Source organism: Onychostoma macrolepis, chromosome 09, assembly GCF_012432095.1.
Source record: "Onychostoma macrolepis isolate SWU-2019 chromosome 09, ASM1243209v1, whole genome shotgun sequence".
NCBI classification, from domain to species: Eukaryota; Metazoa; Chordata; class Actinopteri; order Cypriniformes; family Cyprinidae; genus Onychostoma; species Onychostoma macrolepis.
Genome location: NC_081163.1, coordinates 25,501,942 through 25,528,811, shown reverse-complemented (window position 1 = coordinate 25,528,811; position 26,870 = coordinate 25,501,942). Strand labels below are relative to the sequence as shown.

The 26,870-nt window shown below is 38.9% G+C and overlaps 1 protein-coding gene across 5 annotated transcripts; it reads right to left on the bottom strand.

Moving 5' to 3' along the window:
* Positions 1 to 1,963: 1,963 nt before the first annotated feature.
* gad1a (glutamate decarboxylase 1a) lies at positions 1,964 to 25,177 on the bottom strand. 5 transcript variants are annotated; one of them, XM_058787968.1, is made up of 17 exons: positions 24,807 to 25,177; positions 23,592 to 23,735; positions 22,050 to 22,109; positions 20,348 to 20,500; positions 19,039 to 19,281; positions 18,827 to 18,917; positions 14,628 to 14,740; positions 13,585 to 13,700; positions 12,847 to 12,926; positions 12,706 to 12,760; positions 11,979 to 12,095; positions 11,812 to 11,876; positions 6,622 to 6,700; positions 6,237 to 6,386; positions 5,116 to 5,223; positions 4,914 to 5,003; positions 1,964 to 4,762 (listed from the first exon to the last, which is right to left on the bottom strand). In XM_058787968.1, the coding sequence occupies exons 2-17, from the start codon at positions 23,674 to 23,676 to the stop codon at positions 4,589 to 4,591; spliced, it is 1,779 nt and encodes a 592-aa protein (XP_058643951.1). In that variant the 5' UTR covers positions 23,677 to 23,735; positions 24,807 to 25,177; the 3' UTR covers positions 1,964 to 4,588. The 5 variants fall into 5 exon arrangements, with proteins under 5 accessions (XP_058643951.1, XP_058643952.1, XP_058643953.1 ...); XM_058787969.1 differs by lacking the exons at positions 22,050 to 22,109; positions 23,592 to 23,735; positions 24,807 to 25,177 and adding an exon at positions 21,734 to 21,926; XM_058787970.1 differs by lacking the exons at positions 18,827 to 18,917; positions 19,039 to 19,281; positions 20,348 to 20,500; ... (1 more) ...; positions 23,592 to 23,735; positions 24,807 to 25,177 and adding an exon at positions 17,239 to 17,366.
* Between the last annotated feature and the right edge of the window lie 1,693 nt (positions 25,178 to 26,870).

Sequence of the window (26,870 nt, the reverse complement as noted above, 5' to 3'; positions counted from 1 at the left end):
ACAGAGAATTAATAAAGAGTTCCTTGACGTTACATACATATACCATTAATCTACATGTAATTCCATAATTGATGTCCATATATCATTATGGCATCACTGTGAAACCCTTCTTTTGGAACCTTTACATTTACATCCTTGCATTTAGCAGATGCTTTTATCCAAAGGAACAAAGAGGAACAAAGCAATTTGTCAAAGAGCTAACAATATCCAATAGGCCTACACAATGCCTGGTTTATTAAACAACTACAATAAGAGGCTGTAAAGCTGTTGTTGTTTTCCATGTCTCCTGCAATGCCAGAAATCACACCATATCAGGATGCAGGAGGATGAAACTTAGCTTAAAAAAAAAGAAAAGAAAAAAAAGGAAATATACCGTTTTTCTGCATTAACCCAACCCAGATAAAAGAATGCTGAAATTGGCTCCCCACAGCCCGGCTTTGGTTATGAAAGAGAACAAGGTCTGATGGCTTTTATGATAAATATCTTTAAAGAGGTAAATAATGAGCAAACCTTCTCCCACAGAGGACTGGAAACACTTCACTGCTGTGATCACTCAGTAAAACTACTGCTCAGGGATATTAATAAGAGAAACGAGGAGTGACGGAGGAGACTGAGGAAAGAGAGGCTGGATATAAGATGAGATCTGTAGATCTGGAGTCTCTTTTCCCTGTCCTTAGGCAAATCACTTTCATTTACTGCAAAGGGCTTTCTAGAAAGGCTGACTGAAATCTGCCACAAGAAGCTTTTTGGGTAAGGTAATGGTGCGTTTTGTAGTGATTGCATTTCGATTAGAGAGTTGCATTTAATGCCGCAGCTGTGTCTCAACATTATATCCAATGGCTGTGAAATTCACAGATAATCCCTGTGAAATGAGCTGGAACGTGGAAATTCAGCAGCTTATGGAGTCTAATGAGTGGCGTGGCCTCTTTGTCTGTTACAATGAATGATCACCTCAACACAGTGCTTTGATTTTCTTCCTCTTGTTTGATGCCCTGAAGACACCCATCTTTTTCCTCAAAGAAAACCATTATAAGGTAGAACACAGCATTTATTTTTGATCTGAGATATTCAAGGACTAGTTCACCCAAAAATGAAAATGTACTCATCCTCAGGCCATCCAATGTAAATGTAATGTAACTCATGTAAATGAGTTTATTTCTTCATGGGAACAGATTTGGAGAAATGTAGCATTACATCACTTGCTCACCAATGGATCCTCTGCGGTGAATGGGTGCCGTCAGAATGAGAGTCTAAACAGCTGATAAAAACATCACAATAATCCACACCACTCCAGTCCATCAGTTAACATCTTGTGCAGGAGAAAGCTGCATGTTTGTAAGAAATAAATTCATCAAGACATTTTTACTTCAAACCATTGCTTTCAGGAGAGAAATTTGCACAGATCAAGTAAAATCAGTCCAAAACAGTTCTAAACTTGGTGATTTTGATGTGAGAGACAAAAGGGAATTGACTTTTTCACTGGAAAAATATTATGGACTCATATTTTGGCCAGAAGTGACAGTTTAAAGTTAAAACATGCACTTTCACTTCACAAGACATTAACTGATGTACTGGAGTGGTGTGGATTATAGTGATGTTTTATCGGCTGTTTGGACCCATTCACTGCAGAGGATCCATTGGTGAGCAAGTGATGTAATGCTACATTTCTCCAAATTTGTTCCCATGAAAAAAACAAACTCTACATCTTGGATGGTCTCAGGGTGTCTTTTTTTTTTTTTTTTTTAGAAAATTGTCATTTTTGGGTGAACTGTTCCTTTTATATAGATAGAAGAGGAGCAAATCATTTCTAAGCAGTGCTCTGTTCTCAGTCTATTTGGCAACTCTTGGTCTAGCACACTGTTCAGTGATATATGACAACCATCATTCCTTTCTTTTATGAATACACACAAAATAAACCAAGATTTTTCAAGCTGAGTGTTTATTTCTACTGGTAACAGTGGAACAGTAATATTGCACATACTGCAAGCCAGTTAAAATGCACATCATTTTTTAGTTAGCAAACACTCAGGCACTTCAAGCTAGAGATCATTAGCTTTACATCTACTGTGCAGACTGAAGCAAAGCGTACACAAAATATTAGCATAGTTTGTTGATTTAGGAATGTGAAATTGTGTTTGGTCTATATTGAAGAAATTAAACTCAATTACTAATACTATATAGCTGCTAATAAAATACATTTCCCTTTCTGGAGGATCATCGCTGCGACGTCGCTGTGCTTTTCTCTTAACAAAAGTTAAGAGACTTTATTTTAGATTTTTTTCTTTCCTTTTTAAAGTTCTTTTTTATATTAATTCATGAATACTATTGACTAAATCTCAGGTACAGCATTCATTGCACTATGGTTAGAAAATGCTCTGTTATATTGATATCTTAAGATAGACATTCATTTCTTAAACTAAGTTAGATACACTATACACTATATGGCCAAAGGCACTGATGTTGGATGAGGGTGTCTGGAAAAGTTGTTTTTAGTGGGGTTCATGTCTGGGCTTTGTGCAGGACTGTCAAAGTCTTCCCCATCAGACTTAGTAAACCATATATGGACCCTGTTTTGGGCACCACTGCTTCTCTAGATGGGCATTATGGTGTGGCATTGAAATTTGTCTTTACTGGAGTTACTGGAATAGCAAAATCCATTAATTAGAATGAGATGTTCACATACTTCTGGCCATATAATGTAGCAGAGTTTTACAAGTATGTAGACTGACAATGAAATTTCATCTTTGTTCTATGTCTTTGGTTAATAAATTAATTAAAATCTCTTATGCACTGGTTTAAACAATATAGGTAAATACTGTCTCTCAAAATACAAATTAAAATACAAATAGAGGAATAATATCTTTACCACTATTCAAACATTTCTTACTGTAAAACTATGTGATATACGTTTTTCACAAACAATCACAATTTACACAAAGAGTCATAAATTCTAAAAACACAGCGTGTCAATACAGTACTTGTTAAAATGGTACACACTTCAGTTAATCTTCATGACATAACAGCTAAGAAGTTATGCATTTGTGCAATCACACAGATGGCTCTTAGATGGTGGTATATTACAGTATATTCTTAAACTTTTTTATTGAGAATTCAAACCAGTTCTGGATTTTAAAGGAAATGTTCACAGTTGAAAAGTTATGCTCTATGTCCTTCAGTCTGTACAAAAATATTGTGTTTAAATTAATGCATTTACAGTGGATGTCTGTGGGGAAAAACAAAAAAAGTCAGTCTCTTACTTTTTTTGATAAAGTGCTTATCTTATGATATTTGACCTGCAGGTTTCTCTATCGTAATTGTGACTTTAATACAGTGAGGTATTGCTACTCCAATGCCTTGCCTGTTAAATTTCCACTGAGAGAGCAATACTGTAAGCACAATTTTTGTTTCTAGAAAGGGACAAATTGTTTTTATCACAGACACTGTCATAGAGCTTAACTTGAACTGAACCATGAACATTTCTTAAATGTACAGTTGTGCTGTACAGTATGATATTTCCTGTTAAAATAAAGGGTAACACTCTACAACAAGGTTTCATTATTTAACATGAGTCAATGCATTGAATATTGAATAACTGAAAATGGACAGTTGAATTATTAGAAAATAATGCACACCCAAGGTGGTGATGTAAGAACTGTAAGTTTAACTGCTTCAAGAACAGCAATGCTACCATCTCACTACTGAGATATGTCATGCACCTTTTCAGTTTTCAGCGTGGGAGAAACATGTAAATAGTTTGTCATTTTTATCTTACTGTTTAATATATTTATTTGTTTGGTCAGTGTTGTTGTGTGATTTTGTAATTTTGCTGTTGTTGGCTGTAAGGACTTTTGAAATCATTTGGCAAAGTGATATGGACATGAAATACCGTCAAGACCTGCTTGGAACCATTTTAGCTGTGCGTTTCAATGAAATAAACTGCACACTCTAAAACATTCTTCAGCCAATCCGGATCAAGTATTTGACATTAATGATCAATGAGCAAAATACATGTATTTGTAGTATTTATTAATATAACATATAATATACTGTTATAATATAACAGTATTCATTAACCTTTGTTAACATTAGTTCATAATAATACAACTGTTTATTGCTAATTCAAGTTAGGTCAGGTCCATTAAATAATTTTAGATGTATTAGTAAATATTAAAAATAACAAAGTAAGATTAAAATATGCATTAAGTATTTCTCAATGTCAGTTCATGTTAACAAATGTAGTTAACCAGAAATGGAACCTTATTGTAAAGCGTTACAATAGAAAGAACACAATAGACAGGAGACACGAGAACAGGGGGAAGGGAAGAGGAGAGGACATATAATGTCATAGGAGGAAATCTGATCCTTCATTATGAAATTATAGCTTTAAGAGCTCACCACCTCTGCATTCTGGAATGTCCAGTTTCCTAGTGGAACATTCTAGAAATCCGAGAGGTTCATTATTCTAGAGTACCTCATTGGTCTAATACTCTGGAATGTCCAGCTGATACAATACTTCAAAATGTCTTCTCCATTTCCTATATTTCTACAGAATTTACTAACATCTACTGAATTTCCAGCCCTGTGCACTCTATAAATCCTGTCCCAGTCTTTCTATCTCATCGATCAGGAAGTCAATGTCAGACCTGGTTACAGCCGAATTAGAAACAACCATTCTGAAGAAGTTGACCTTATCGCCTTGAGGCTGGTAGCCCACCATTGTTGTTCCACACTCCATCATCATTGCCTTGATCTTGGGGGCAACCTAGATATAATTCACAGGACAGAAGCTTAAGGTAACTGGCTAAATAAAATGAGTGGCATAAAATTGGTGGCATATACACGTGTGTATTTGATCAGTTACATAAGAGCAACTTATGTAGACTGAGAAGGAGTGAGTGTGAGTATCTTCTCACCTTATGAAGTCGTTGTCTTTTCTCCTCTCCATCTGGCAAAAGCCGCAGGCTTGGAGGAATGTACCAGAAACACACATTGGTGTGTTGGGGCTAAGAAACAGACAGAAGAGAGCCTTAAAAAGTTATGAAAGAAACCTTGACTCTGAATAGTACTAGTATGTGAAGAACAGTGATAAATTCTATTGTGACTGTTTTCACTCACCTCCCCTTGAAACACCATCTCATATCCTTCTCGGTTCTTTATCTTGTGGTAGAGATACTCAGACAGCTCCAGACATCTGTCAATGTGCTTCTCAAAGCCTATAGTGCCCTGTTAAAGACAGATCCAAAGCATCACAACTGATATTCTACACAAACATCTTTGAGCTGGATTGACATTGATTCTATGTTACAAATCAGTAAACATATATCCACCATTCATCCATACAACTGTTCATCCACCCATCCATCTCGCTATCCATCCATTCATCCACCCATAAGATTAAAATTTGCATTAAGTACTTCTCAATGTCAGTTCATGTTAACAAATGTGGTTAACCAGAAATGGAACTTTATTGTAAAGTGTTACAATAGAAAGAACACAATAGACAGGAGACAAGAGAACAGAGGGAAGGGAAGAAGAGAGTCCTCCATTCCTCATCATCCACCCATTTATCCATCATGCATTCATCTATTCAATCATCCATCTAATTGTTCACCCATACATCTATTCAAGCAGTCATCATCAATTAATTCATTATCCAACCAACTTTTCATCCATCCATCCCACCATCCATCCCTCCGTCCATCATTAATTCCAACTGTTAATCCATTCATCCACCCCTTCATACATACAACCATTCATCTTCCACCCATTTATCTATCATCCATTCAACTATTTATCCATACATCTTTATCCATCCATCATCCATCTAATTGTTCATTCATCCATCTATTCAACCAGTCATCAATTAAACCAATCATCCATCCAGCTTTCCGTCCATCTATTCATCCATCCATCCATACATTCTCCCTTCCATTCATGCATCCATCACTCATCCATCCATCCATCCATCAGTAATTCCAACAGTTCATCCATCCATCCATCCATCCATCCATCTATCCACCCCTTCATACATACAACCGTTCATCTTCCACCCATTTACCCATAATCCATTCAACTCTTCAACTATCCATCATCCATCTATTTGTTCATCCATCCACCTGTTCAACCAGTCATCAATGAATCCATTATCCATTAATTAATTGATGATTTATTGATTAATTCATGAGTAACACATTATCAAGCATTGAGGTTGTGATCTCATGGATGTGCACACACACCTTGGACTTCCACATGAGCCAGAATTTGAAGATATCTACATGGCGGCCACACTGTATGGCCTTGTCCCCTGTGTCATAGGTGACATCATACTGTTTATCCGGCTGAAAGAGATATCCTGCACACATGGAGTTACAGCCCTGAAGAAGACCCTGAAAACACACACACACACACACACACAAAGTGAGAGAACAGGAACACCTGAGCGGAGATTATCATAACAACATGTCAGCTAGCAGCTATCTCTCTTTTGATTCTTTGTCTCTCTGCCTCTCTTGTCCTCTTGTTCTCACCCAGCTTTCTTTGCATTCTATCACTGAATTTTACGTTCTATTGCTAATCAAACTCATTTATTTTGAAACCCCCATTTCTCCTTTTCTCTCTTACCTTCTCTCGCACCAGAATGGCGGAGCACTGTAGTGGAACGCCCATCATCTTGTGTGGGTTCCATGTGACAGAGTTTGCTCTGCAGAAACAACACTGATCAGAACATGCTGTTCACACGTGTAGTTGGTTATAGAGATAAGAACATAGTATAGTATGTGCTTAGCAGGTGCATAGCAACCATTATAACATTTGAAATTTGAAGTTTCATTAAAATCATTGTATTTTAGTTTTATGTTGTGTGTCAGCAGTGTGAAGATAAAATTTGTAGTCAGCTGTATGAACTAAATGTTTCCTCTCGAGAGCGGTCTCTCGACATGGCGTAAATGCCTTGGGGACTCCCTTCCTTCCTAACCTACCTGAAATCTTATTGCACAACGCCAGTGAAGTTGCAACTGTCACTGGCCAATGCCAGCCAAGACGGCTAATAGGGGCGGGGCCCCGCTACTATATAATGCGCTGTTTTGGCGGCATAAACTCAGAATCTTCCTCTTTCACACATCCTGCTGAAGACAGCTGTGGAGAAGACGCAAGAAGACGGAGTTCCCTCTCGGCGTTCCAGCATGTCCAACATTTGCACGCTGTGTTCAGGACCCATCGAGGCCCCGGACACTCACGAGTTCTGTGTCCTGTGCCTGGGTCTCGCTCATGCGGAGGCAGTACTCAACGGGTCGGGCTGCCCGCACTGAGAGGAGTTCTCAGTGCGGGTGCTTAGGGCCCGGAGAAGCGTCGCCCTCGGTGATTTCCCTTTGGCAACGTCCCACCGCCGCTAATGAGCCGCTGGTGGGACAACAGCCTCACGTGGACGACTTCTCAGAAAGGCGCGATTCACCCCCCTGCTCTCCGGTGTGCTTCGCGGAAGAAGCCGTCGAAGCGGCCCCCCTCTGCTTCTGCTTCATCGGCGCCAAACCCAGAGCCTGCTGTTCGTGCTAAAACTCTGTGGCAGAGGGCACCAAGAGAAAAGGGCCGTTACAGCTTCAAGAAGGGCAGCCGTCCCGACAGGGGAGCTCCTCCGTCAGAGCAGAAGCCTCGTTCCTGATGGGGAGATACAGAGGAGCAGAGCGCCAAGCGGCGGGCTACGAGAATGTTTGTGTTGTGTATGTTCAGAATGCAATAAAGTCTGTGACACCTTCACAAAAATACCCTTTTTCTCCTCCTCTAGCAATAGCGGCTTCACGCTCGGCCATGAAACGGTTAATAGAGCCGGACTGGCAGCTTCCCCGTGTATCTGGCGATGTTCACGCCCTTGTGGCAGGTGTTGGACCCCCGCAGCCGCGGCTCGCTCTCGACACTTCGCACACACGCACGTCCGTGTCAGCCACACATTCAGCAGTAGGCTCACGCTCCCCGTTAATCGGCGAGGCGGGACCCTCCCTAACATACAGCGCTTCCACGCACCCCGCAAGCTTTCTGAACACAACCTCGGGTTGCAGCAGCGTTGCTCAGAACACAGACAGCGAGGCACTCCGCCCTCTGTGTCTTTTTGCATTCCGGGCATTTCGGATTGGTGACGTTCTATTGAGCGTAATAGAGAACGGATACACGCTTCAGTTTCGGCGCAGACCACCCCGGTTCAAAGGGGTGGTCATGTCGACAGTTACGGCACACAACGAGCCGGTGCTGAGGCAAGAAATCATCAATATCCTCACGAAACGCGCGATAGAAGTGGTCCCACCGAGTGATAGAGAGAGCGGGTTTTACAGCCAGTACTTTGTCGTTCCAAAGAAAGATGGTGGTCTCCGTCCAATCCTAGACCTGAGACCCATCAACCGTGCATTATACAAACGCGCTTTCAAGATGACAACGCTAAAGCAGATACTCGCGCAGATTGTGTGGATGCGGCGCTTTCCCCTCTGAGAGCGAGCGGGATACGCATATTAAATTATTTGGACGATTGGCTGGTGTTGGCCCATTCGGAGTATGTGCTCAACAGTCACAAACACGCTCTATTACTTCATCTAGAGAGCCTAGGTCTCTGTGTGAACAAACAAAAAAGCGTGTTACGCCCCAGCCAGTCAATGATGTATCTGGGGGTGCAGCTGGACTCGATCTCGATGTGTCTGAGTCAGGAGCGCATACGAGATTTCATGTCCGCTCTGAATGCATTCAGATTGGACCGTCCCGTGGCACTGAAGGAATATCAGAGGCTCTTAGGTCGGATGGCGGCGGGCGCAACAGTATGTCACCTCGGGCTGCTGTATATGCTCCCCCTCCATATATGGCTGAAAGCACCGGTGCCAAGGAGGGCGTGGAAATCGAGCCGTGCCCGCGTTGTGGTCACTTGCAGGTGCTTGAACGCGCTGAAACCATGGCAGAACCCTGACCTGTACCAGCGCGGCGCCCAGATGGGTTTGGTCACGTGGCGGAAAGTGGTCACGACGGACGCGTTGACTACGGGCTGGGGAGCTCATTGCGACGGCGTACCGGCCTCGGACTACTGGACGGCGTCGGAGAGAATGTGGCACATAAATCGCCTCAAGCTGAGAGCGGTATTCTTAGCTCTTCGGAGTTTCATCACGCATGTCCTGGGACATCACGTGTTGATTCGCATGGACAACATGTCGGTGGTATCGTACATAAACCGCCAGGGTGGAGTACACTCGGGAGCCCTTTACAGACAGGCAGCATGCCTTTTGCTGTGGGCCGATCACCATCTGCTCTCCATTCGAGCAGCGCATGCTCCGGGCTGCCTGAACAGTGGCGCGGATATGCTATCAAGGGACGGGATTCCTTACAGAGAATGGAGACTGAACCCCAGGACAGTGAGGATGATATGGGAACGGTTTGGAAAAGCGGAGGTGGATTTGTTCGCGACGGAGGAGAACACTCATTGCCCTCTGTTCTTCTCTCGGTCACGCTCTCCCCTAGGCGGGGATGCACTCACGATGCCGTGGCCGAATGCCCGTCTGTATGCGTTCCCCCCGCTGAAGATTTTGTTACAAGTGCTGCACAAAATCAGAGAGGAGAAAGCGTCAGTATTATTAATTGCTCCATACTGAACAGACCTTGGTTTCCCGATCTGCTGGAAATACTAACGGCTCCCTCGTGGCCGATCCCACTGAGGCAAGATCTACTGTCACCCCAATGGCACCCCAATCTCGAATGGTGGAAACTTCACGTGTGGATGGTGTGTGGGAACCGGTAAACCAGGGCTCGTTGTCTTGCCGCATGATAGACACGATTACAGAGGCGCGAGCCCCTTCTACGAGACGTCTGTGCTCCTGTATGGGCAGTGTTTGAGAAATGGTCGAGACCCAGAAAACTGCCCCGTGTCTGACATTCTGGATTTTTTGCAACAACGAATGGACGACGGCAGTATACCCTCCACGCTTAAGGTTTATAATGCAGCTATATCAGCGTTTCATGCCGCTATCGATGGGCGTTCAGTGGGAAAACACAATCTAGTTATCAGATTTTTGAGAGGTGCGAGAAGACTGAGACCCTCTCGCCCTCCTACAGTTCCATCCTGGGATTTGGCTCTGGTGCTGGAGGCGTTAGCCCTCCTGCCCTTTGAGCCACTTCAGACTGTCGGCTTGAGGGAGTTGTCGCTAAAACCGCACTGCTGCTCGCCCTTGCTTCGGTCAAGCGCATGGGGGATTTGCAAGCACTCTCGGTGAATGCGGATTGCATGCAGTTTGGACTGGGTGATTGTAACGTCACACTCAAGCCGAGATTGGGCTACGTGACACCGTTCAGAGCGCAAGTGGTGGCGCTTTCTGCTTTCACTCCAGAGTCGGCGGCTTCGTCGGATGTCGCTCCTAATCAGGGGTTGTGCCCGGTGCGGGCTTTGCAAGTTTACATCGACCGCACGGCTCAGTTTCGGCAATCCGAGCAGCTATTTGTATGCTTTCGAGGCAGCACTAAGGGGCAGCCTGTCTCCAAGCAAAGGCTATCACATTGGGTGGTTGAAGCTATTGCCTTGGCTTATTCGAGCCGGGGAATGGAATGTCCTATTGGTGTCAAAGCCCATTCAACGAGGGCGGTTGCCTTTTCATGGGCATGGACTAAGGGCAGTTCGATCAAAGATATTTGTATGGCTGCTGGATGGACTTCGCATAATATCTTCGCCAGTTTTTTCAATTTGGATGTGTGGTCATTAGCCTGACAGGTCTTGTTGGTGAATACGGCCCATGGTTCTACCTGCAATCACTAACCGTTTGACTGTGATGGTGGTTTCGACTAGGTCGTATAGAGGATCAGGGGCGGAGCCTTCGTCATGTTAAGACTGTGGCACCCCGGATGCGGCCGCTCTCTACGTCTGTCTATTGTTATACACACTTATATTATAATTATTGTGCCCGGCCTGGCTGTTCACATGTTGGTCACACTGTTACATTACATGCTTGTATATGTATGCTTTGCTTTGACTATAATGCTTTAGCCTTTGTGAGGCACGGCACTACATTGCTCTCTCACTAAGAGGCTTGCCATCGGACATGGATTCTGAGTAACCTGATTGGATCCCTAAGCGGGAACCTACACCCAATCATCTCGAGACATGTCGCGGGGTCGTATATGATTGGTTGGGGATTATTTTTTGTGTTTGCTAAGAACTGTTCGTGTGAGCTCCGCCGAGGCTGAGCCCTTTTTTCTTTTTACTTCGCTGCTTCCACAGCATTGTTCTATTCAGTCCCCAAGGCATTTACGCCATGTCGAGAGACCGCTCTCGATAGGGAACATCTCCGGTTACTATCGTAACCTCCGTTTCCTGAGAGACGGGAACGAGACATGGCTTAGGCCGCCGTGTTCGCTGCTCAGGTCTGCTGTGCTGTTGATTCAGTCGGAAGATTCTGAGTTTATGCTACCAAAACAGCACATTATATAGCGGCGGGGCCCCGCCCCTATAAGCCATCTTGGCTGGCATTGGCCAGTGAGAGTTGCAACTTCACTGGCGCTGTGCAATAAAATTTCAGTTAGGCTAGGAAGGAAGGGAGTCCCCAAGGCGTTTACACCATGTCTCGTTCCCGTCTCTCATGGAACCAAGATTACGATAGTAACCGGAGACGTTTTTGAACAAAAAAATAGATCATCCAATGCACACATAGCTCCTTTTTATCAAATTACAACTACTATGTGAATGTTATGTCACCCAAATACTACTCATGAAGCAAGCTGATAAGTTTTATAATATGTCTCTCTTCTTTTCAGACCAACCCTTTGCCCCTGGAGTGTAATTTATTTACTGTACCATACCTCTCTACGCCATTCAGCTTGTGTCTGTGTTTTCTAGACATCAGCAAACCTCCACCCCATGCTCCCTGAAAACACATATTCTCTCAATCGGTTTAAATTCAGCTTATTGACAGTGTTTCACCATAATCAGTCTGTTAAAGTGAATAATGAAATAAACACAACCGTACATCCACGTGAAGCCAAATGTTGTATTTCTCACAGATGTCAGCGATCTCATTGATTGGATCAAAGGCTCCATACACTGTAGATCCAGCTGTAGCATTCACAAACATTGGCACAAACCCCTGGACAGCAGAGACACAACAAAACTAAATCTTTCAAACTAAACTCATGAAATGCTTCTGAAACAAATATGGGCTTAAAGGAACCCAATTTATTTAAATGAAACCCATGTCCTGTTCTGCGTCTTAATGGGCCAGTACTGAGATACTATGTTCTGATGTCTTTCAGATATGTCATTCATGTTTGATCAACTGCACTATGTTTTTTAATAGTGATATTAAAGAAATTTTGCCGTTTCGATACAGCTTTAGCTTTAGAAGTCCAGTGTGCTTACAATCAAAGTCTGCAGTGCAAAGAATTAAAGGTGTGAAGGCAGGAATGTGCAGTTTGTATTTTGCTCAAGCACTATTAATTCTTTCTTACAAAACCGTGTGTTATTGGAGATGTAAAATTTATAAAAAAAATTTAAAAAAAGATTAAAACAGACAAACATGATTATGCATTAATGACTGTCTAAAAGACTGTGTTTGAAGGTTTGCATGGTTGAGACAGAAATTTCAAGACTGGATTACAACTTTACACAAACATGCAATTGAAACACAATAGTCTCATATAATGTTGAAGTCTTTTGGTTAGAGTAGAAGAGTTTATACTTGTGCACTGGAGACTCACCTTCTGTTTGGCATCAATGACTTTGGCCTCCAGATCAGCCGGAATCACTCTACCTCTAACAAAAACATGCAAATGTTACAGACTTTCATTGATGAGACAGTCCACAAACACACAGCACAGACACAGAGAGCCTCCACTTACCTCTCATCCGTCTTCAGCAAGATCAGATTCTCTGTGCCGAAACCCAGCACTGCACTCGCCTTCTTTATAGAGTAGTGACTCTGGGAACAACATTGTAATGGACTGGCAAGTGGTGGGGTTTGTACATTTATAATTACATTCAAAACTTACACACAAGACCCATAAAGAAGCACCAGCCAGCATAACTCTCACATCTCATTTGCATTTGCATACATTCAAATATGGTGCATCAAGACACATCACACCAGGTTTGACATCACTGATCTGTCATGGAACCAAGATTGTTTGATGTCATTGATGTCCAGTGCGACACATCTTAATGCATGCAAATCAGATGTGAGAGATGCAGCAAAAGGAAAAGGTTTACAGTGAATTGGTCTCACAAAAAGCTAGCATATGGTTTCAGAAGTCTTACAATATAATGCACAATTATGGTGCTTGTTTTGTCAGTTTTGGAGTTCACTGCATTCATTGCATGAGAAAGAAACACCAAGATATTCAGCAAAACATTTTCTTATGAGTTTCAGGAAGAAAGAAAAACATACGGAGGAGTAAATGATGACAGAATTTTCATATTTTGTCCCATTTCTATTCTACGGGTTGACTTCAGAAACAGTTAATAGTAACAATGCACACTGAGTGAGTGATAACTTAAAAAAATATTTGGAATACTTTCAGGTTCAGCATCTAATAGCATACCGAAGGAGAGTGAAGACAGAGAGTGAGTAAATGACCTACATGTTCAGAGGTGAACAGCACCAGTCTGGGAGCAGCTGCCATGCCTTTGATTTTAACCTCAGGGTAGTGTTTATACCTTGCCACCATCACGCTGTACATGTTTGAGATTGCTCCTCCTGCAAGAACACACGTTACCACATCAAATAGGTCTGTAAGTTACCCTATAAAGCTTACTATATCATATCTGATGCACATATTTCTAAGGCCTTTATCAACATAATCAAAAGTTTGCTGTTGTACACAATCTACTACACACCTTCTTGTTTACATAAATGGCCAAATAAATATCAGCAACTGCACCAAATTGCATATTTGTGCTCAGTTTGGGCCTTTTTCTCCCCGAGTGTGAGCTCCATATTTTCCTACTGTAGGAGACACAAAAGCCTGATGTATCTAGTATAATGCTCAACATAAAAAAAAAAAAAAAACATATGCAAACTTTTTTTTAATTTCTTTATTTTATTTTATTTTTTGTTTAGTTCAAAATACTGTTTCAGTAAAAATATATTTTTCTGACTATTATTTTCATATATCAGGCTTTCAGTCTTAATATTGTGAAGTAATTATCTCGAAAACAGACAGAAACTTTCACATTTGCCTTAAATTAAGTGAATAACAACAAAATAATCTAAAATATTCTGTTGCTGGATTATAGTGGGCCAAATTAATATTTGTGCATGCATGTATTTATAATTGTCAGCAAAAATGTATTAACATGGCAGCCAGATGAAGATGGACTCCCCTATCCACCCTTGCCTTCTCATAAAGTTTCTTCCTTTTCCTATCTAAAACACTGTAAGGATTTTTTCCCCTTGCAGTATTCATTGTAAAAATTGAATTAAAATTAATGAAAAATTAAAACATTGGAACAATTTGTATTACTACATCATAAAAAATGGGAACATCAAGAAAGAGCCACAGAATAATTTTTTGTTTGTGAATCTGTTCACCCACCAGTTCTTGAGAGGAGAACATTAGCCATTGATGTTTTATATTAACCATTGTTCCAATTGTTTATTATTCTGTTGTTTACATGGCCACACCTGGTGAGAAAATGCCATCGCCCTCTCCATTTGGCCAGCCAATGATCTCTCGCATTTTCTTCAGGGTGAGCTGTTCCATCAGTACAAACACCGGTGCAATCTCATATGTGAACCTGTAAACACACACACACCTCATTCCTACTTGTCCCACATTAATGAGTGTCCTGACAGCAGGAGGTAATTCACTAACTATCTGTATTCATGTCAGTCTGTTCAATCCATCACTGAATCATTGTGATGGGAGGAACCCCACTGGAGGCATCTTCAACCTATTAGCGCCAGTCAATAATCATCCACGGTGATTAGTAATGATGAGCAGCTTATTAGTACATGCAAATGTCAAGTGCTCATGCAGTTCTGTCTAATCAATATAAACAGTACTGACATATAATTTAGAGACAGCGTGAACATGTGCAAACATGAGAAGGTGAAATCATGTACTGCAAAGGAGACCGGGGCTAGTTGTCAGAGGTTTTCTAGTCAAAAGTCCAATTATAGTTGTGATTTCCCTAGCAGTAGTGTTATATTTTACTTTCAAACATCCAGTTCAAAACTCAAATTTTTTATTTTATTTTATTTTTTGTGCATTCTGTCTTCCAAATTACATTTTTGTAATAGCTGTTGGGTAAATACAATAAAACCACAGTCCTACACAGTACATTCAGACAAGAAGCTAGTTTTAAAAGCAGTTTTGAATGTTATTTATTTATTTAAATAATTATATAAAATGAATTACACCAGTTTTAATACCTTTCTTGATTTCTGTCATTTTTTGAGTTGTATTTCGCTTCATAATTATTTTTTTAACTTTACATTTTGCTCAAATAAATGAAAAAGTTTTTTGTCTGGACAATTATGATGAAAATTTTCAATATCGTTTCAGACAAAATTTTAAGGACAGACAAATATTTACTGAAACAAAAAGTCGGACTATCCCTGGTATATAATTCCTTACATTCAAACTTCTGCATATGATCACTCTAAAATACTTCATGAGGAGAACAAGACATTTTACAAGAGTTCTTGATCAGATTTGATGTCATTTTCTAAGAGTGTTAATTTGCTGCTTTTATGACACCATCAGTTCTGTCATAAAACTGACTGTTGGCCATTATAGGCATTAAGCAGCAGTGTCACACAATACAGACCCTAAAATCCAAAGGTGCAGTCATTTGGGAATGAGGGAAGTAAATCTGAGGACGTGGCGTAAATCTTTTATTGATCAAAGGAGAATTTGGGCACGGACTGTGAAAGACATCATAAAATCTCTGACCCTCAGAGGTCAAACAGGACCAGGGGACTCACTGCTGTTGTCCTTATATAAATGAAGAAGATCCCAACGGACCCATAAAAATACTTTAAACTTCCTTTTAGTTTTATAATCTGACATCAGTGAGTCATTAGAGCAGACCATGCAGCCATATAGTTTTTAAAAGGACTGGCATGGTTAGTTTTAGTATTCCTTATAACTTTAAGTTTAATAAATGATACACACATGATCAAAACTTTGCTGGAAAACATACCTCTGATTGAAAATGTATTTCTAGCAAATAAAATGTCTTTTTGTATAATTGTAAAAATGTAAAAAACATAAGAATAACATTTATATATTTAGTAATATTTCAAGAGCATTTACTGGACTGAATCAACTTAGGTTTAATTGATTATCCATACATAATTTTCAGAAAAATCATGTTAAAATGTGAGTATCAAAAACATCAGTTTTAAGAACATTTAATTAAGAACTCTCAATCATCATTGCACTGCATTGTATTGTGTGCTTTGATCATAAAACTAAGCATTTAAATATCATCTTACTAAGACATATTTTTGGGAGATATAGAGTGACAACTGATATTTATATGCATTTTGTGTAAGTAATCTGTTATACTGTTCTAAAGATCTCACTGATTTATATTACAAGCTGTCAGTTTACTTTTTGGCCATATAAATATCAGCAACTGCAGCAAATTGCATATGTTTTGTTTAGCCTTTCCTCCTCAAATATGAGCTGCATATTCTCCAATATCATACTAACCATAAAAGCCAAATGTGTCAAATATAATACTCAACAAAAAACACACATGCAGATTTTTTTTAGTAATTTCTTTAAAAACAATTTCTTTAAAAAAAACAAAAAAAAAACAATAAAATTAAATACATTTAAAAAAAAAAAAATACTGTTCTGACAATAAAAGCATAGCAGTGTTTACTAAGACAAGCATCACTATTACCATTTCTCATGATTCATAATCTGAACAAACATTAAATATAAAAAATAATACTTAAATATAATATAATACCTCAAATTTTGTGAAGAGATGTGATACTAATATTATAAGCAAACTAATCCATTTTCACCTGCCATACAATTAAATGAAGAACTCACTTGGACGTAAATGGAATATCTAGAGATCAGAACACTGTAGAGACTTTGGGATGGGCTTTTTTGAGTGGGCCTGTAAGCAACCGCAACTGCATAGCAACACACTGAAAACACCCAGAACACTTTAGCAACTGCAAAGCAATTCCCTATAATTGTATATTTTGATCTTATAAAACCACTTTTGTTTTTGCCATTTTTGAACACTAGATGTCAAATATTACTCACAGATACCAGTCTGCCTTTAGGATGAACAGATGAATCGGTGGATGGTTAGATGGACAGATGAATGGATGGCTGGGGAGATGTGGGTGGAGGTGTGGATCGTGTCAGAGTCTCAGCTGGCACTGTGTCTCGTGTGCAGCTGTAAATTAGTCTTGACCAATGAGCTGTTACTCCTCATTCTGGCCGTGTCCATCCGCAGGCTGTCACATATCACTGGAGCTTTTCTGATGAGAGCTAATGCGTGTTATTCTGAGCTGCCAGTCATGGTACATTTTATCCCAGTCTCCAGTTAACAGAGCAACATTACACTTCATTTGCTTTTCCTGAATTTAATAGTGCTAATATGTTTTATTCTTCGTTTACATTTATGTTTTTGCTTCTTTTTAAATTTTATGTTTATTTGATTCCGTGTAAATGAAATGCTGCATCAGCACAACTATGTTTTATGACATCTGTGCATGAGTCTTTGAATTGTAAAAATGATTTCATGGTCAAATAGACTAACTATGCAAACATGATGTTATTGCTGTTGCAATGAAAAAAAATGGATAAAATAAGTGGTTTTATTCAATGGTATTATTTAACATCACTGAGCCAACAGTCAAACCAAAAATTATTCAGAAACCAGACAATTTTTGACAAATGTTTTACTAGTGGGTGCAGGACACTATAGTTCATTTATGTAATTGAGGATAGCAAAATAAAGTTAACTGTGACATATTATACCCAAAATTTCTTCATACAGTGGATTACCAGTAAAATTGATAAAAAAAATTTGGGACCAAAAATTTTTCAGGCACTTTGACCTGACCCTGTTTTGCTTAAGTGTTCTTTAATTGCTAATGCAAACTTTTTACACCACAGACTGAACAAAATTAAGCATTGCTTGGTAATTGGTTGACCTAAATTGGTATTATCTAATTGTGTACTTAAATTTAACAGCTGAATAATTTTTGGTTGATTGTAATCCATTACATACCTTTCTATCAAAGTTATCTGACAAGATGAATTTGTTCTGACACAGTTTAACTCTGAGTTCTTGTCATATTTTATTAGCATTCATAGCGAATAAACTGTGATAATGCAAGAAATGTTGAAGGTGTCTGAATAAATTTTGGTTTGACTCTACTGGTACATCAATTTATACCAGCAAAACTGTATGTTACCAGTTAAATCAGGCAGAAATAGCTCTTTAAGGTAATACTTGTAGGTCACCACTTTTTACATCATGGTTATAAATTGAATGTTCAACAGCAAGTACATTTTTTTCAGTTAAGGTCCTTATAAATGATAGAAGATGTAAAGCTAAAATGATCTGACAAGGCTTGAATTGAGGCTATACATTAAGCAGTTTGGGCTAAATTAATAGTAGATATTTAATACTTAACATTGGGGGTTTATAACAAGCCCTGTGTCGAAATTTTGAGGAATATTCTTTAAGTTCTGCCTTGCAAGTACCATAAAACTTCATATACAGGTTAAATATAAAGTTTTATTGCAAATTGCTGAATTGTCTTATTTGGTCAAATTGATTTACTCGCTCAGCACAACAAATGAACAACAAATCTGAATGAAGGAAGATGGAACTCACATGTTAGTGTTGGCAGTAGAGGTCAGCCACTCTCCAGCTAAACCAATGATGTCTAGACCTGAAGACAGCTGGTTAAAAAACCTTGGGTGACCTGCAGAGAAAGAGAAAGAGGGAAAGAAAATGAAACGCTAACACCATTGTATATGCATGTGTTACAACATTTTGAAATATTCATTAAATCGGACAAGACAGGACGAGCAGGTGAGGGTCACCTGTGCGGATGCCGTATTTGAGCGTATCCCTGCAGTCCACCAGGATCTGCTCCAGACTCTCCGGCTGATCACACAGCTCTAAGTTGAAGCCCTCCATCCCCTCCAGCAGCTGGTGCGGATGATGGAAATCCAGCACTTTTGTGGATCTGTCGAAGGTCTTGCGCACATAGTTAGTGAGGATGTCCACCACCTCCAACAGGAACTGCATTGTATACTCCTCACCATTTTTAGCAGGAAGTAGATCTGTGACCAAAGTTGTTACAAAGATATATCAGTAAATCAAATTACTGTTTGTTCTTACAGTTTCCTTCATTCATATAAACATATGTAATTTACACATGCTGGTGAAAGGTTTGGAATAATTGAGATTTTTCTCTCTTTTTAATGTTTTTGAAAGAAGTCTCTTATGCTCACCAAGGTTGCATTTATTTGCTCAGAAGACAATAAAAACCCTAATATGAAATATTATTACAATTTAAACTAACTGTTTTCTATTTGAATATATTTAAATGAAATTATTCCCACAATGTCAAAGATGATACACTACCATTCAAAGGTTTGGGGTAAAATTTAAAAAAAAGAAAAGAAATTAATACTTAATTTAATTAAAACTGTTTTGAACATTGATAATAATAAGAAACATTTCTTGAGCACCAAATCAGCATATTAGAATGATTTCTGAAGGATCATGTGACACTGAAGACTGGAGTAATGATGCTGAAAATTCTGCTTTACCATCACAGGAATTTAAAATATATTCTAATACAAAACAGTTATTTTAAATTGTAATAATATTTCATAATTTTTTTTTCATTGTCTCATAAGAGGGTTCCTTCATTTAAAAATCATAATTAATCGAACAGTTTTTTGTATGAGCAGAAAGCAGAATATTTAAAATAATGTTTCATAAATGTCATAAATCATGTAAATCACCTTAATATTTTTTTTAATTTTTGTTTTTGTTTGAGAACACTGGCAAACTATTTACAAATAAACTATGTAGACATAGACCACTCATTTGTTTTAACACCAATCTGCTTTACTATTCAACAGCTTGGAATTTAATTTTTGAGCCTTTTTATTCATTCTAAAACATAATTAACTGCATATCAGAAGAAATAATATTAAATAAAAAGAATCCCATTGCAAATTATATTATAAATTAAATAATAACATTATTATAATAGCCTATAACGTTTAAATAAAATAACAGTTATTTTAGTAAAAGTCAAAAAAAAAAAACGCACGCGCACTCACGCACACACACACACACACACACACACACAGGGTGAGTGTGATTGTCACTCACCTCTTGCATATAGATTGGAGAAGTCTGTCTCTGTGCGTCTGAAGCGAGGGTCTCGCTCGTTGTCCCGTGTTAAAATGCTCTTGGGCTGCTGATCGTTAAAAACCCCGACAATTCGGCTCTTGTCGTCAACATTATTGTTCTTCTGCAAAAATCCTGTATTATTACACAGAGATGAAGACTGAAATGAGCGGCCTCCATTTCCAAACATTGCAGCAAATAGGCTAGGCTACTTTAAACATCGATGAAATGTCTAAACTCCTCTTCAGAGCAGTGTCCGGCTCATGTGTATTTATGGCACAGGTGATCTGGGGGAGGTCACCACTGATGACATCAGTGTAACAGTGATTTAGATGGACTGTAAATGAACCCTCAACACCACAGAGCAGACACCAGCGCCGCTGATGCTGATCCGATGCCGAGCTGATCATGTTAGGATCATACCGCAGTTTATAAAAGCTACATGTAAAATAATTAATAATAAAAAAAATAAAAATGATTTTACTTTAATTTTGTAGCTTTTCAGGGAGCATTCGTTTAAAAACAACAACAAACAACTAGGCTACCTGAGTGCAGAATTGACATCACACTGCATTTAGGCTACAGATGAATTACGGCATAACAAGTCCTACACAAAACAAAACAAAAAACTCTGCATCGAGACAGCAGCTGGCGCTTTCCATCCGCATATAAACGCCACTGCAGATTATTTCATTTTGTCTTTTGCCGCTTCCTCATCCTCATCTTCCTCAGCTGATATGGGATCATTCAAGCGGTGCATGGCTCTTCTACCACGGCAGCACCACATTTCAAGTAGGCCTGTGCCAAATGAACCTATTGTAAATGAAGTAATACTTCATTTAAATTTTTTTTTTTTTTTTTTTTACTCCGTAAAACACATTGTCATTTTATAGGCAATCTTATTCATATTCGAACATTTATAGGCTATTTATCTTCTCATTCGTGTGTATCTAATGAAACACAACCATAAACCGATTTAGAACGACTGATTCATGAAAGACCATTTCTTTTTAAATCACCTCTTATCAGTAAGCATTATGTAAAGGGCTCGTGTTATCGCGGCAAAACAGAGGCCTGACGGATTGTGGTTTAATAGATCTCCAAATTCTCTCGGGACACGTATAGATTTATCTGCTCACCTCTTAACTCGATTGTAACTATATGCCGGACAAAAACAATCGTAAAGCATTATCTTTAATAACCGCACCGAAGGGATTTTCTTTTTAAATTACGTGGTTAAGCAAAGCAACATTTAGGCTAGCAAATTCTGTAGGCTGTTCTGTTTTTTTTTTTTTTTTTTTTTCTTTCTGTACTCTATTTACTGCAGTGCATCTTCAGTCTTTCAGAGAAGTCCAATAGGCTACTCACCCCTTTAAATATGTCCTTTAAAAAAGAAATGCATTTTCAGTCTTCTCCATTCATCGGTACATAATAGAGGTAATTGCTGGTGCTGTTGGCTGACAATTAGGTGACCAGCAGAAACCACCAAAAGGGGGCGCTATGAGACACATCTGCTCGTTAGAAAGCAATTGATAGTTACAGACGTAGCCTATGTAACAGTACCAGGTGGTTTTTCAAAATAGTTGGCATAACTAGTAGCTATTTCAGGCCTGCAAACCATGAAACACTTCCATCTTATTCACAGAATTGTTTATAATTAGCCAGTTAATTTTTTTCAGCTTACCGCATATCTTCATTCCAAGTTTCCTCGTACATCCATGAGCGACTCCACTCCAGTCATAGTCTACAGGGAGAAAACGGCGAAATCTCTAAGTAATCTGGCAAATAAAGCGATAATTGCATGGTTCCCGCCTATCCACAAAATACAATTGAAGCCCTCTTTCTAAATGCACCCAAGCGGTAAATGCGCCATCCTTTATGCTCCTAATATGAAATTAATGTGGCAGGCAGCTGAACAGAATTCAGCAGTAATGCAGGCCAAATCAGGACAAGAGGTGGATCTGGAGCTCCCGCCCCTGCGGCCCAAATCCTCAGCAGCGCTATTACGAGTTCAGCACCATTTACCAGCAGCTCATTATCTCTCCCAGCAATCCCGTCCCATTCTTCCCCAAATGCCTTCTCCTCTATTCATCTCAGGTGCATTAAATCATTTTCTATCTCAACTGCAGTTCTGATTTACTTTTATTAGATTGTGATGTAAATAATTGCCATGCTCGGCAGATAAATGTGGCACGAAAACATAAAATGAATTTTGAAATCTGGGCCTATATGACGAATTTATTGACATCTTGTTTTGAAAAGACTGCATGTAGGACACTTCAAGAATAGAATAATGGAATTTAATAAATAGCGATGATTTTATGCTTTTGAAAATTCAAAAAAATTAAATAATAATAGGCTATAAAAATAGAAATGTGAGAAATTAAATCTACAATTGCTAATCTAAAATAAATAGGCCTAAATAAAGAAAACAGAGCCCAGAATGAATGCGAGCAAATTTACCCCGCAGCTAACAGACATACACAAAGTCACAATATGCCGTGGCTAATTTTTGAAGAGCATGTTTCTGTTCCGGTCATAAGGAAATTAATAAACAGAGCTGTTAGCCTCCCCCACCACAGAGAAACACACTGAAGCGAGCAGCGGGCCATTAGTACCGATTTAGAGTGCCTACAATTATAGCTACACACTTCATATAATTACACAATTCTACAGACTCGTTCCCGTTTTTACCTTTTAGACCGAGATGCCAAAAATATATAGAAGTAGGCTACAATACTGAAGCTATAAAACTGTCCTGCAATATAATAATAACAGCTTAATAATAAATGTTAATATTAACTATTGTTAATAATAATGATAGCTAATTTTAAATTACAAAAATTATATATAACCTAATTTTAATAATAGCTAGCCTACATTTTAAACAAAAGTGGGTTGCAGATTACTTAATAGTCTACATCTAGCAAGACAAAAAATAAATAAATAAATTAATTAAAATGAATAATGTCGGATCAGAGTTGGCTGCTCGTCTGTCTTCACTAATTGCCTGTGTGCATGTGTGTTTAAAGGCCAGCACCTATGTTGACAGCGACATTGGTCTGGCTGGCGCGGGAGGTCCGCCGCGCGCTCAATGCTGCGGTGATTTGTTGCTCCTGACGCGTTGCGAATAGCGCCGTTTTCCCGCCTCACCGACAAGATTAATGGCGTTGGCCACAAAGCAAATAGCCGGAGTGAAATAGCGGTTTATCGGTGATGGACCTACTTGAGGAGGGTGGCCGTAAATTTGTCGAGTTGGGATCCGGATCGCCGCCAGAGGAGGGGGAGGAAGAGGAGGAGGAAGCCGCCATCAGCCCCAGTGTTTAAGTCCTCAATCCAAAGAGCGCTGTCACTCTCAGAGAAACTGCTCCTGTTTTAGCAGACAAAAAAAGTCAAGCTGACTGGAGGGGAGATAGCGTTGGAGATAGAGGGGATGTTCAACAGCAACACCTGCATCATTTAAGGTCCATATCTAGTATTTTTTAATTGAAACAGATTTTTCGTATCATAAATTAAAACAATAATTATGTCGAATATGTTAATGAACTAGATAGTCTCATAGCTATCTGTGCCACTCTTTTCTTTACAAAAAAATAAAAAATAAAAATAAAAATCAAATAATAAAAAATAATAAATAATCTTTGGGTTACAAGCTCCTCTGGAAACAAAACCTTTTTTTTTTCTTTTTCCCCTAAAGAACAGCAGGAGAACGAAACCTTAACAAAGAACCATTTCAGCATAAAGGATTATTTAAGTGGATGTGGTTTAAAATCAAACTATTATTATAATTAAATAACCTTTTAGAAACCAGTCTACGCACACAGGTTGCCAAGCCTTAAAATTATTTATTGTAGGCTTACTTCCTCAAAAAAGTCAAATAAACCGATAATATATTAAACATTCCATGACAAACCCAAGACGATTTTGCTTTTTTCTCACTGAAAATGCTACTGGATCAAAATGTCAAATGATTTTAAGACCTCTGCGTTAAAATAAAACTAGAACTATATCTGAAACGGTGCTCTAAAAGTTTCTTTCACAGAAATGGATTTGGTGCTCATCATCATGCCAATAGGAATCACATATTGTCTTGATTAATATAGCCTACACATGTTAACATTGATTAAGAAATGGTGCATATTGATTTCTCAATTCAGATGACATATGGATGAAGGAAACCGATGGCTGTTGAAAGGTTAATAGAAACCTGATACTAAGCTATATCAGTATGCAATATAGACTGGCATTGTTAGATTTAAATAGACAATTTTTTTTCAGACGACATAAAATCCACAGTTTTACCGAATAAACAGCCTACAGCGCAAAAGCGCAGACTGCACTGAACGCCTGACTGTTGTGAAGCACCTGTTAGATTAATAATTGCAGTTTTACTTTAGACGATCAACAAAACATTTTTAAAAAACTCCAGGAAGCCGCTTACCTTGTAAAAGAAACGAGAGTATGCAACAGTATCCAAAATCTCCACGCAATTAAATTTCTTCGACGTCAGATGCGCCCTCACTCCTCCGAAATCAGCTCACAAATATATATCTATGTATTATAACAGAAATCTCATTGACGGATCACGATGACCTTTCCGGAGGCGATGTTTTATTTGCTGCTACTCAAAGCGTAAATCGCATGTTTATTCGACACTGCATGTGCGTGACGCGCGGTTAGTAATCCTCGGACCTCTTCACAACATCAGATTGGCTCTGAAACACATCTCATTTCTACAGAAGCATCAGCACGAGCGTTACGACAGCTCTGGCACCTTCCCGCAGGACTTTGTGCCTTAAATGAGAACGCAAGTCACGAACAAACACTTTCCAAGTTTGACACAACAGCCACACACGACAACAACGCACAGCATAACACATTACATGCTGCTCCGGAGAGGAGTCTGGGTCATTCTGACCTTCAGACATCAAGGACAACACTGCTTGTAGAGCACCTAATGTCAGGGTTTTAGCACCTGTTCTTGAACAGGTTATTCATTAAAATAAAATCTATAAGCGAGAGACTCATCGAGCTTTGAAGGGTTAGCCTTTATGTTTATGTGCAAGTGATCTTCTTAACCTTGAAAAGAGAAGCTCTTGTCTGAGAAGTTTTAGTCCTGGATGTTGGACACGAATGGGAGTGCTGTTCAGATTGGTGTTGTAGGAGAACTCCACATGGTGGCAGCAAGCGTTCAATTAATGCAATAAACTCATGCGAATTCACACGCATATTCTTAGTTGATGCATGCAGTGCTTTAATGTTTTCATTTTTTTCATCAAGGTGATAAGATTTCCTTAAGCATTATTTTACCTAAACACGTTTGGGTAAGAAGGAATGCACCGATAGTATAGGAGTAATAGATCGCTAGATTCTGTCATACTGAATGTCGTATTGAATGTACGACAGCGTCGCGGCGTTTCAGCACCTGGACAGCTCCCTCTGTGACTCAAATCTGCAGAACGACTGAAAAAAAAAAAACCCGCACTAAACATTTATTAAGCTTCAGTTAATCAAACTGAAAACTCATCATATGTTTATTGTTTACAAAGAGGTTCTTCAATGTTTTTTCCAACTCAAAGAAGAACCCTCTTCAACGGAGAATCATTTTCTGTCTTGAAATGGCAGTCACGCCTCAGGTTCTAAATTTATTTGTTTGTTGAACAAAGACACGCTTATTGAGTAACTTCAGAACCTTTATTTTTTTAACAGTTTAGCTATACATTTATTTTCTATCAGTATTTTGACATTAGCATTATATACATTGGTGGTCATTACAAAATAAAACAAATTTCATTGTAAGTTTTTTGGTCTTGCAGTAAAACGTTCATTTTGAAAAACTACGCTCTTCTTGATTCGCGCCAAGGTAATTTCAGCGAGAAGCAGCAGAACAGAAGCAGAATATGATCCTTTTTTACAGCTTCAGAACCTCAAGTCGACGCAAGATGGCGCTGGTATATTAGTAGCGGTCCGCAAAGCTCAGTCCACATGCACACCTGCTTCATATATGCATATTGTGTCACTAAGCAACAAAACAAAATAAAATAATTGTATTATGTTTGTATAGCATTAAAACATTGTTCTTAGACATTATAGATATTTTACTTTTTGGAATGTGGTCAAGAGTTCATAGGCTACAGGTAAGTAGTGATGATAATAATAATAATAATAATCCCAGTGATGGTAATCAGAAAGATTTCATAACCTAAAAAGAATGTTCAGAATGCAACTCAACTGGCAATCAATCAATCAATCAATGGCAAATTTAAATGAATAAATAAATAATTTTGGCCCTGGTTGGTAAATAAAGCATTTTAGTCACAGCTTTGACTCTTTTATCATAGCACTGCACACTGTCTATAGCACACAGGAACTATATATTTTAGTGGAGGTATTTCACTTAGTAAATTAGCTTAATAAAATTGTGTTTTAATAAAAAATGTGTATGCAATATTTTTATATGAAGTAATAATTTTAGAAAAGCAATAAGCAGTCAGGTCACAATATA

Bases quoted from the DNA above. Each gene is read 5' to 3' on its own strand.
- gad1a (XM_058787968.1), bottom strand. From the start codon at position 23,676: ATGGCGGCTTCCTCCTCCTCTTCCTCCCCCTCCTCTGGCGGCGATCCG. The intron at 11,877-11,978 runs GTACGGTTGTGT...ATGTGTTTTCAG, and splicing joins ACATTTGGCTTCACGTGGAT to GGAGCATGGGGTGGAGGTTT. The intron at 4,763-4,913 runs GTGAGAAGATAC...AATTATATCTAG, and splicing joins AAAGACAACGACTTCATAAG to GTTGCCCCCAAGATCAAGGC.